The sequence below is a fragment of the Neovison vison genome, chromosome 11, assembly GCF_020171115.1.
Source record: "Neovison vison isolate M4711 chromosome 11, ASM_NN_V1, whole genome shotgun sequence".
NCBI classification, from domain to species: domain Eukaryota; kingdom Metazoa; phylum Chordata; class Mammalia; order Carnivora; family Mustelidae; genus Neogale; species Neogale vison.
Genome location: NC_058101.1, coordinates 24,811,209 through 24,823,408, shown reverse-complemented (window position 1 = coordinate 24,823,408; position 12,200 = coordinate 24,811,209). Strand labels below are relative to the sequence as shown.

At 47.6% G+C, this 12,200-nt stretch overlaps 1 protein-coding gene across 4 annotated transcripts in view; it reads left to right on the top strand.

The window, feature by feature from the left end:
- Positions 1 to 8,782: 8,782 nt before the first annotated feature.
- Positions 8,783 to 12,200, top strand: part of KIT (KIT proto-oncogene, receptor tyrosine kinase) — an 87,550-nt gene continuing 84,132 nt past the window's right edge. For all 4 annotated transcript variants that reach the window (XM_044225774.1, XM_044225772.1, XM_044225773.1 and 1 more), the window contains exon 1: positions 8,783 to 8,919. In XM_044225774.1, coding sequence (XP_044081709.1) covers positions 8,853 to 8,919 — 67 coding nt within the window. In that variant the 5' untranslated portion in view covers positions 8,783 to 8,852. The remainder of the gene's footprint in view (positions 8,920 to 12,200) is intronic.

Sequence of the window (12,200 nt, the reverse complement as noted above, 5' to 3'; positions counted from 1 at the left end):
TAACAGACAAGAATGAACCTGAAACCTGACTATTAAAGTGGATCAAATGTGTACCGTGGTGTGCGTGGGGGGAAGCAGTATGGGGCGAAGCCTTGCTTACCAGCTTGCTGGGCCTCAGCCAACCTCCACCACCAACTCCTCAGGTGACCTTAAGTAAGGCGCCTGGCCTATCAGTGCCCCCCACTCCTTCCTTGTAAGATGGGGCTGATAACAGACCAACCTCAAAACGTGGTTTGGAGAAGAAATGCAATAATGCAGGTAAACACTTACATCAGCACATGAAATGTGATAATTATGGACTAAACACTAGATATTATTATAATATCCCTACATAGTTATGACCCATTAATAAGTCTTAAAGTCACTTTGTAGTGGATAGTGAAAGGTGGATAGTTCTGGTTATTATGCCATGAATAATAATACATAATAATAATTATTGTGGATGATGAAGATGATGATGATGATTCTGGCCAGGATTTATTTTTTTAATGTGCAAGTCAATTAAAATTAATTGACTTTAATTGTCAATTACAAGTAAAGTAGGAGTGTTTTTGCACTCATACTCTCTCTCTCTCTCTCTCTTCCTATTTCTCTCCCTGCTCACACCCTTCTCCAAGCTGAGGTCATAAGGACTTGATCCCTGAAGCCACATCTCCAAGGCGTTTCTTCCTTAAAGGGCCTAAGGGATATAAGAGATCTGATTCCTAACTGAAATGGGGTGGCAGAAAAGAGATTGCTACAATCCCTCTGCTCAGGCTGACCATCCATTCTGGATGGCTCGATTTGTGCCTATTGTCGCCTTTCACTCCCCAAATCATCCCATTCTGGATGATAAGTATATGGTCACCTGACTTTTATCTAAATCAGAACATCAGGCATGTTTTAAAAACCGTGTGGCTTGGAGTCAACCTTCCCGTCTTTGTCTTGTTGCTCCCCCCCTCCCCTTAGTGCACCTGCCACTCCCACCCCGCCCAGTGTATGCCCTGGCCTCCACTGTCATTATGACCAACTGGGACCTAGGGGCAACCTATGACCAGAGCTACTTCCTTCAGTCACTAACAAAGGTTTATGCCACAGTTTTGGGTGATGTAACTAGGGCTTGGCTCCTATTGCTACCCCTTCAATTACCAATCAAGAATGAGGGGTGGGTCCCTCATCTGAGCTCATTTAGTTGCAAATTTTAGGAATTGCAAATAGATTAAAAAATTCTGTTTCCTCCCTCCCTTACCAATCAAGAAACCTGATTTATATGTACTGTGTGTCAAATGCATTTCTTACTCCTGGCATTTACTAAACCACTTACTACTTTTCATCTTAAAGCAAGTTGTTCTTACTCCTGCAATATGACTTCTTTATCATAGCCTTAGGGAAATGTAAAAAGGTGAAAAGGTCATGGTGCTTAGTATGAGATTAAGACATTTGGATTATACAAATGTATGAAAACAATAATAAGTTGGTTTTTTTTTTTTTAAAGATTTTATTTATTTATTTGACAGACAGAGATCACAAGTAGGCAGAGAGGCAGGCAGAGAGAGAGAGAGAGAGGGAAGCAGGCTCCCTGCTGAGCAGAGAGCCCGATGTGGGACTCGATCCCAGGACCCTGAGATCATGACCTGAGCCGAAGGCAGCGGCTTAACCCACTGAGCCACCCAGGCGCCCTGGTTTTTTTTTTTCAAGTTGGATTTCTTGGAGCCAAAGCAAATCCTGATAATAGAAAAATCCTAGAAAAAGCATTCAGATGCATAATTGGTCAGTAATTCTATTTTGCAGACACTTGGTGCCTACTGTGTGTTTCATGGTTTTGTATTGGGCAAGCCCTTCAGTAAGATCCACCGTGGAATTATAGCACAGTTTCCTCAAAGAATGTATCATTTAGTGGAGAGGCCATGACAAGGTTATGAATAATCCTATTATAAAGCAATGAAAGATATATGACTACAGGGATGTCTGAACCTTGTGCTGCGGGGATTTCTAGAACACAAATGTAACTCTGATGTTTAGAAATACTGCTAATTCTGGGACGTAGCATAGATTTAGATAAGAAGCCCGATCATGTTGCTTTTTTATTTATTTATGTTTGTATAGTTGCCCAGGTAAATGAAGTTCTCAGGAATGGTTGCTGATAATTACAATAAAGCAATCTTGTAGTGCTCTGTTTTAAGTACTATATATATCTGTATCTGTATCTATCTATCTATCTATATCCATCTATATTCTATACATAATGTGATACATGTACATATAATATATATTACCCAATTATGCATACACATACATATATACTTATACATATGTAATATGTGTATTATATATAATATACATATTTTATCTTATATAGAGTATATATACTTAATATCTTATATATCTTATATCTTATATATATATCTTATATATCTTATGTATATCTTATATATATCTTATATATCTTAGTATCTTATATATCTTACATACCTTACACAGAGAGAGAGAAAGTTTGTGTCATATATGAAGGACTCTAGGGTTTTCAAATTGACTACCACATTTCTCCCATTTCTCACTGGTCTTGTCTCTTCTGTTTCCTCATGTTCATTCCTCCATCTTGGCCTTACATTCTGATTCCATGTCTCTTTTGCAACCATTCCATGGCAGCAACCAGATCTTCAAAATCTCCTTCTGATGCTTTCACCTCAGCCACAGACTGCTCAAGACCCTGCAGTGTCCCCTCAATCTCTCCCCCATCCCCTCCTTTCTTCTACCATTACTTTTCTCCCTCTCTTCCTTCCTTCTTTCCTTCCTTCCTCCCTCCCCTCCCCCTTCATTCCTTCCTTTCTTTTTTGCTTTCTTCTGAGAGAAAGAGCTTGTGAGTCATTGGAGGAGAATGACTCTCAAGCCAACTCCACCATCAGATCAGCACAGAACTGAATGTGGGGCTCGATCCCATGACTCTGAGATCATGACTTGAGCCGAAATCAAGAGTTGGCTGCTGAACCAACTGAGCCCCTCAGGCACCCTTATACCATTACATTTCTTGAAAACTAATCAAGCACTAAATCCTTGGGTCTGCCTCACCCCTTCAAATGCATTGTTCCCTCCACTGCAGCCTGGATTCTGGCCCCACAAACTCTCAGTGTGTGTGTGTGTGTGTGTGTGTGTGTGTGTACACGTTGAGTCTCCAAAAACCTCTAGTTTAACTAGGAAAGTGAGTTATCATGGTAATCAAGCCCAGGGTCCATGGACTCAGCCTGCCACAGGTTCAAATCCTGATGCAAGTTACTTAACTTCCCTGTGCCTCAGTTTCCTGAACTATAAAGTGGGAAGACAGAAATTATCTGGTAGAGTTATTGTGAAGATTAAGTGATTTGGCAAGTATAAAGAATTTGGAACTGGCTAGGCATTATCAGTTGGTTTGATGATTACAAACTGCCTGGGATGCTTTTCTGTCCTTATCTTAACTTGACTTACGAAAGAGATAGAATACAACTGAATTCTCCTACTTCCTTGAAAATCTCCTTCTGCTACCGCCCTCTCTGTTTTTGCCTTTCTGGCCCTGGCTTCCCAAGTTCCTTTGTAGAATCCCTTTTTCTGCTGGTCGCTCCTTGTGGGTGGTGGGGCCCCAAAGTGGGGCCTCAGCCTTCTGCATTCCTGGTGCTGTGTGCTGTCTGGGGTGACCTCACCGAGTCTTTGGTGGCAGCCACCTCCCTATGGCCTGTTCCTATCTGAGCTCCAGGCCTGGATCTCAAGCTTTCAAGAGTCTACAAGCACCTTGAACTCAACATGCTCAACTACAAGTTTGTCACCGGCCATTCCAAACCCACTTCTGAGCTCGCCGAAGGCAAGCGCACTGCAGCTTACCCCTGAAGCCAGGCACGTCCTCGAGCTCCTCCTTGTACTCATTTTCCGCAGTACTGTTGGTGATCAAGGCCGACTCAGAGTACTTCCCTTCTCTCTTCTTCGCCCCTTCTCACATTCTCACCTGCACCAACTCGGTTCCGCTCACCATTTCTCCTAGGGATCCCTGCATCAGGCTTCCCGCCATTTTCTTCAGGTCTCAAGATTTGTCCCCTTCCAACTCATCCTCCTCTGAGCATCCCCATAGCTTTCCAAAATGCAAATCTTACCTCATCTTGCCTTAGCCTAAAGTCCTTTATTGACCCTTCATAGTTCCCACTGTATGGGCAAAGACTTTCAGAGGATGAAGTTCATGCTTCTTGGCACCCATGGGTCCTGTTTATCTCTGTGCTCTCCACTTCCCTTCCCTATGGGCCCAGTTTCCCAGACTGTACTGTGCCACAGGGACCTAGGGCTCTTGATCTACATGTTCACCCCCCCCCCCCATGCTGTTTCTTCCTCTGGCCCTTCACACCTGTGCTTTCTACCCCTTAAACATCCTCCCCTCTCTGCTGTGTCTTCCTCTTCTCCTGATACCTCAGAATCGAAGTGCAACCTCTTTGGGGAGCCTCACTATACAACATGACGTAGCTGCCCCTCTGTGTTCAAACATCACTCTGTGCAAGCCTCTGTTAGAGGATGTAGGACAGTTTAGTCTTTGACCCCCTCAGGTATCAACCTTTCTTTCTCTCAAGTCTCTTGAGGTCAGCACCTATGTCTTACCTCACTTTGCATTCCTATACCTAGGGTAATCCAGCTGGCCCATGGAGGTTGCTCAATAAATACTGAAATGGAAGCTTGAACCGAGAACTTACATTATTTTCTTTCATCTTCATAAACTGTGAGGTGCTTATTGTTAGAATAGAACCTACCCATAAGGATCATACATTCATTTCTTCCACTGTATGGGCAAAGACTTTCAAACAGTTACTGGGGAAGCAGGGACTGTGAAGGAGCAAGCTGGAAAGGGAATATACCCTTTGGGTGGTAATCCCACCTCTAGGAATGTCTCCTAAATAATCAGAGGCAGAAAAGCTTTATTCACCAAGATGCTGCTCATCACTGAGTAATTTGTGATAGAAAAAAAAAATCTGGAAAAGATAGAAAAATAATTAAACCATCAAAATTATGGTACGTAATACAACTAAACATTATACTGCCATTATCCACTGCTTCCAGAGAATTTTTAATCATCTGGGATAATGCTTATGTTATGCATAGTGAAAAAGACGGATGGAAAACTAACAAATATTGTAAAATCTTAAATGATACAAAGGAAAAAAAGAAACCCTTACAATTAGCAGAGAAATAGGATTTAACAGAAACACACCCAAAATTAACTCTTCAGTAATTGTATCTTGGGTGATTTTTGTTTTTTTATAATCTTTGGTATTGCCTAAATTTTCTACAAAGGCCCCTTGACTTTTACCGTCAGAAACATAAAAATTTGCAGGTTAGACATTTTGACTGTGTGGCTTTAATGAACATCTTCTGCTCCATTTGTATGGCACTCTTCCTCCTTCCTCCTGTGAGAGTGTCTCAGCTTTTCCTTGGGGACACATCCTCCCTCATTCTTAGATCTCATGGTGTGGATGAAATGAACCTTCAGCCCCCAGCCCCCAGAGTGGATGTGGGATCCAGTCCCCATCAATCATCAGATCCTCCCCATCTGGCTTCAGTGACTGGTCCTGGATGTGCATGTGACTTAACCCAGGTCCGTACCTTTATAGGAGATGTTCACGGGGACAGAAAAGCTCTGCTCACATTGGCACTAATAAGCTACGAGCCTAGAGCTGCCCGATTGCGTATGAAGACAGGGAGGTCATACAGGAGAGTGCTGCTGAAGGACGGGCCTGGAGAAAGACACATGTGCACCCCCCCCCCAACACACACACTCACACCACACACACCACCTTCAAGTCCCGATGACTTTGAATCCTTGAATCTAGGAAAGTCTCAAATGTTAGCCTCACTGGACTTTCCAATTCTAAGAACCCTTACATTTTAGGTTCCTTTTTTTTTTTTTAAATTTTTATTTGTATGTTTGAGCTGGGTTTCTACAAGTTGCAATCAAGAATCCTCACTAACATGGTTATGAAAACAATAAATTATGTAAAGTATAATTTATAAAAGGCTCCAGGTCTGTCTTAAGAAAGAGTACGGAATTGGCCCTGCACATCCTACCTGACAAAGGAGAACATTTCCGTCGTTGGAAGTTTTCTGTTGGGTGTGTTCTAAAATGTAGTTCACTCCCATAGCAGGTCACTTAGAGTACTTTCTAGATGCCTTCTTTTGCTGTCTTGAGGTGTTATTAAAAATAGCTAGTCACCCTAAAGGCACAGTGTTGCAGGCTTTCTGCTATGCCTGGCATTAAACCTTTAGTGGCTGGATCTGAGGAGATTTAGGGTATCTCAAGAAAGGGATTGGAGTGAAGGGGCACTTTGGTGTTTAGGGCAGTGACCTTTTTCCAGTCAATACAGAAAGACTTCAATATTCTACAAACTTATGTGGCCAATTTGGTGTGTATTGGCTGAACACAACCCCTGTCAGCAGGCATGAGAATTTCTTTTTGGGTACGTGCTTACCTCCCCAGACTGTGAACCCCCCTTGGCAAGGACTTTGTCTTACTGATTTTTGGAGGTCTTGTGCCTACCCAGGTCCTCAGTTAGTAGATATTTGTTGGATGGTAAACATGACTGACAGTCCAGCATTGTATAATTCCCTATTCTGGGGGTTTTTTTTTCCTGATAGAAGTTTCCTGCCTAGAATTAAATTGCAATATGGTCTCTTTTCACCTGCTCTTCTGAAGACTGGTTATCCTCTCCAATATCAGTTGATTGAAGAAGAAAATTGTAAATTTTCTCTCTCAGGCATAATGTTGATATTTTAACTCCCAGTGATTTTTTTTTCTTACTACAAAATGGATTTTAGAAATGAATCAAGATCCCAGAAACTTATGATTGCTTTGAGTGGTATCTTTTATCTCTGTCATCCTAAGAAAAAGATGTGGTTTGATGGCCCATAGCACAAGCAGAGACCTTTGAATTTCAGTTTTCCCACAGCTGTCTGACTTGACACATTTGCTAAAACACTGGGGTGGGGGTCCTAGTCTTGACGGTAGGGATTGTGGTAGGGCCCACCTCTGTCAGTTAACAATGGTAACTCCAAGTACTAGGTCTTCCTTGTTCAGAGTGGACACTTACATGCTTGTTGAATAAATACATGAGTTTAAGGAGAGGCAATCACACATATTGATTGACCTAGAAATGATGATTTTTAAAAAAGAGTATTTATTTATTTATTTGCAGGGTGGGAGGTGGGGGGTGGGGCATGAGTGCAGGGAGGAGCAGAGGGAGAGAGGACTGAGCCTGGAGCCCAGTGAGGGGCTTCACCCCTGGACCCTAGTATCATGAATTGAGCCAAAGTCAGCCACCTAGCCAACTAAGCCATGCAGGTGCCCCAGAAGTGCTTCTTTTTAAGTGATTAGGTTTAAAAATCCCTTCTTAAAAAAACTAACTTACGTGCTATGAATATCAAACAGGAGAGCTTTTATAATATTAAAAAAAAAGTGGGGCGAGGAGCTGGTTAATTATACATTTTGGATGCTATTCTAGGGAAGAGTCTAGGTATATCTATAGGATTCCCCCACTTTTTCTGATGGGCACCTCCTATTTATTTCCCACTCTGAAGCTCTCTGGTAAGGTGTTTTCTTGGTTTATTCCAACGCAGTGGAAAAGGTCATCATATCCGGAATCAGTCTCAAAATGACTGGCTCTCCCTTCTATTTGCTGTGCGGTCTTGGGCCACTTTTAAAACTCAGGTAATAAACATTCTGCTCTACCCACCTCACACAGCTGCTGTGGTGAGCATGGAATAATATTAGAGTAAGAAGGAACTATAAAATCCCGTACAGATACTGTTGTTACCTTGGATAAAGCAATTCCCAGGCAGTGGAACCCGGTTTAAGATGATTATTTTATTATTATTTTGCTCCTGGTACAGGCGAAGGCAGCTAAGAGGACCGTTGGGACCCTTGTGCCAGTTACTGTCCTCTGGTACCGAGCCAGAGAAATTACAGTGCAGAGCGTGGGGTGGGGTTGGAGGGGGTGGCTCGCAAAGAGCTTAGCACAGAGACCCTGGCGGAAATGGGTTTAAAAACTCTGGATCCCAGAGCAAACTTCGCAAGCCAAGCTGGGTTCCCAGGAAAGTCTCCGCAGGGGCTTCTTTGGCGGAGGCCACGCCGACCAATAGAAACCAATTGTGTTCTTACGGTTAAGAGCAGATGGAGAAACGGAGCGTTAAGAATTACCTACACCCCGGCTCAGCATTTCACCACGGAGTCAGGCGCCTAGCTTGGCCCTCTTTGCTTAACATAAATAGAAAAGAACGTGGGGGCCCAACTCCCAATCCCCTGCGCCCCAACTCCTGTCGGTTCCCGCACCACCTCCGCCACCAACGGTGTCTCTTCTCTTTCCTCGGGAGCGTGCTGGAGGGCCGGGCGGCGGACCTTTATTGTCTGGGGAGCACCTGCCAGGTGGCGGGCCCGTGCCCTAATGTGCGCTGGGTGCCGGCTTCACAAAGCGCGCGGGCTGCACCCCGCCTCGTCTGGGAACCGCCTCGGGCCCCCGACCACATCACAGGGGAGGCGGAGAGGTAGAGAGATGAAGGGGCTCGGGGGTCAGGAGCAGGCGGCGAGGGCCAGCACGCCCTCCTCCTCCCCGCCGGCTCAGCCCCCGGGGATTAGCACGTCGAAGGAGCAGAGGCCAGACGCCGCCGGGAGGGAGCGAGACCCGGGAGCGAGGGAGGGAGGGGAGGCGAGGAGGGGCGCGGAGAAGGGGCGTGGTCAGAGCGCAGGGGGAGGGCGCTGGGAGGAGGGGCCGCTGCTCGGCGCTCGCGGCTCTGGGGGCTTGGCTTTGCCGCGCTCGGTGCACTTGGGCGAGAGCAGGAACGTGGAACGGAGCTCCGATCCCAGCGCAGCCACCGCGATGAGAGGCGCCCGCGGCGCCTGGGATTTTCTCTGCGTCCTGCTCCTCCTGTTCCGCGTCCAGACAGGTGGGAGAGCTCTGCGGGTCCCCGGGGCCGCGCCCCCCGCCCCGTTGTAGCCCGTGCCCCCGAGGGCTCGAACCCGCTGGGGTGGGGGGGGGGGTTCGTCGGCTGAGGTGACGGCCCTTCAGTGCCCGTGCTTTTCAGGCTCCGGGAAGGTTCGAGGCGTTCCCGGGACTCTCCTGCGCCCTGCCTCGCTCACCTGCGCGGGGAGCCCCTGCCGCGGTGGCGAGGGCGCTGAGCCGGGGGTCTTGAGGGAAGGAGGGCAGCGAGGGGGCTCAGGAGTGGGCGAGGTGCGGTCGCCGGCTGCAGGCTGCGTGCCAGTTCGGGGCTGCTTTTGTGTGGAGGGTACGGGGGGGCCGAGGCGGGCGGGTCCTGGGTCCGCACCCAGCGCGTTATCTCCGCGGTGCGAGGCGCGGCCGCCGCTTCCTTTTGTTAAAAGTTGCGCGTGTGTGACCAGCGCACTGGACGAGCAGCCGGCAGGTTCCTAGCCGCGCCGAGGGCAAAGTTGGAGAGCCTTTTCGTCGCTCTGCGGCTGCCGCTTTCCAAACCGCGGGCGCTCTTTGTGGCCCAGAGCTGGGGACCGACCCTCTGCCGCCTCTCCTCGCGGCGTCCTCGGGTCCCCTGGTTAGGCATTTTGCCCGGGGAGCGCGCGGCGTGCGGCTCTGGGGCCGGACCGTACGGAGACAACTTGGGCAGGGCGTGTGGAAAGCAGCCGCTAGGTTGCAGACTTTTTGCCGTTGTAAATCCCATGCCAGAGGCTCGCCCCTTTCTGCCGAGGTGCCGTTTCTTTCCTGCCACGCGCCTCCGAGCGGCTGGTGGCTGCGTTTGCCGCCTGCTCCCGGAGGAGGCAGGGACAGTGCGCCCGGACGCTCAGGTCCTCCACCCGGCCGCCTCCCGCGCCCCACCGGGATGCCCGGACAGGCTGGCTGGGCTCTGCAAGCCGCTCGAATCGGTGTCTGCGACCTGTAATTTCGGGTCCCCGTTTTCTTTGGGAATTTTGAGATTTGCAACACCCTTCCCCACGTGATAGCCACACTACTTAAGGCCCGCCTGGGGCGGGGGTGGGAGATGGAGTGGAACTTTTCTGTGAATCTTCCTTGGATCTTGAAGCTGTCGTGAAAATCCGGTTCTGTCTGCGCGGGAACTTGGGTCTGAAGGTGGGGGAGGAGGAGGATTTGCGGGCTCCTGGAAGCTCTCGGTCAGACTCCTGCCTCGTCTTCCTTTTTTTTTTTTTTTTTTTTTTTCCCTGGGTGTCGCTGGTGCGCGAGCGAGAACAGGTCGCCCGGCTAAGCCTTGAAACCCTGCTCTCTCCCAGGTCATTTTTTGAAAAACCTTTAAGGCTATCCCGGTGATGCAAAGACAGAAAGTGGGTGTGAACTGGGATTTGAGGGCTAAACAAGGAAGCATCGCTGTGAACGGTCGTGGTACTCCATTGACCACTGGTCCCATTTCCCATAAAGTCTCAAGGTGCAGCCTCCCTACTCCCGGGGCTGGAAAGGCATTGTGAGGGCTTTCCTGTGGAGGAAGGGGGGCCTCGCACCTGGATCTGGACTTGAGAGGTGGTGGCGGCGGTGGGGAGGGAGGAGGGATGATCCTGAGTGAGTGCCCGGATTCCGTGGCGGATTTGACCGTTCTAGCTTCAGATGACATATTTCGTCCTTACCTCTTTGTGCCTTGAAATGAAGGCACAAATGCCTTGGCATTTTTCATTTCACTTAAGGTATGTGTACAGACTCCAATAGGGCGCTGGCACGACTTACCTTTCAAAAAATTAAATGAATCCGTTGCTTCCTTCTTCCTCGTAATTATTCTTGCTCCATCCAGTAGATTTTGGGCAGAAGGAATTTTAAGGTCTGGCTCCTGGGGGGCAGTGTGGTATAGTGACAGAGCCTTGAGCTTCCCTTCTGGTTCTCCTTTTCCAGCATTTATTAGCCGTGTGCCCTTGGCAGGTCGTTTAAATTCTGGAGATCCCAGTTTCCTCAAGAGGATGGTGAAGCATCTTTTGGGCCCCAGATTCTCCTCTGGACACTGTTCTGAGTGTAGATTGCAATTTTCTGAATTCTTTTCCTGATTCCTTTCGGTCTCCTTGAAATTCCTCTGCCTCTCCTGGTCACAGGGTCCACTCGTGGTATGCTGCTGGTCAGCCTCTGGCTAAAGCAGGAAATTGTGGTTTATTCTGCTCGCTCCAGGATCCAAGCACGTTCGCCCAGTTTCCCTTTGAATTCGCTCAAGGAGGCGCCAATTCTTTAGGACTCTCCATCACCACTCCCCTCAGCATTTATGACTCCTGTGCCCAGTGAGGTGAACCTGAAGGAAATAGTGAATCATACTTTTCCCCCTTGTTCCTGCAGGTGTGAGGTCGAAGTCATACCCAGCAGCTGGTCCTGGGACATTTTGGATCTTATCCTGTTGGGAATAATATGATGGTCTCGTAAAGTCCAGAAAAGTCATTTAGCCCCATGCTGGTCTTCCCACTCATCCACAGATTTTTTTTCCTTAGGACTTGATAAATTATGTATGCTGTGTTATTGCAACACATTTTCTTTTCTTTCTTTCTTTTTTTTTTTAAGATTTTATTTATTTATTTGTCAGAGAGAGAGGGAGAGAGAGCGAGCACAGGCAGACAGAGAGGCAGGCAGAGGCAGAGGGAGAAGCAGGCTCCCTGCCGAGCAAGGAGCCCGATGTGGGACTCGATCCCAGGACGCTGGGATCATGACCTGAGCCGAAGGCAGCTGCTTAACCAACTGAGCCGCCCAGGCGTCCCTGCAACACATTTTCTGATGCGCCTTAAATTTCACTTTGTGTGTTGTACATAGTTGTTCTTTATTCGGAACTGGGCCAGGTCCATGCTGGGAGGTCGGGGGGGGGGGGGGGGGCGGTGCTTTATACTTGGTATTTCTAGTCGTTCCAACAAACCCTGGCGGGGTGGGGGTAGTACTCTTGGGCGGGGTGGGGGTAGTACTCTTGCCGTCCCTACCATTTCATAGCTGGAGAAACTAGCTGAGGATTAGTCAGTTACCAAATTAATCCGTGGTGAAGCCTGACATTAGCCCCACATATGTGCCCAACTGTATATCCATTCACATGCCTTAACAGAGTCAGGTGTGTGATTCATTGGAAACTATGCAATGAACACATATTTATATGTCAGGGTATTGTTGGAGGTTCTGGGACTACAGGATGGTCAAGGTCATTACCTTCCAAATTTTGGTTTTAAAAAAAAAAAAAAAATCTCCAGAATTGCCTGTCTTAGGATGTCTGAGGTAGTGTTCTCAGTTTGAAGAGAA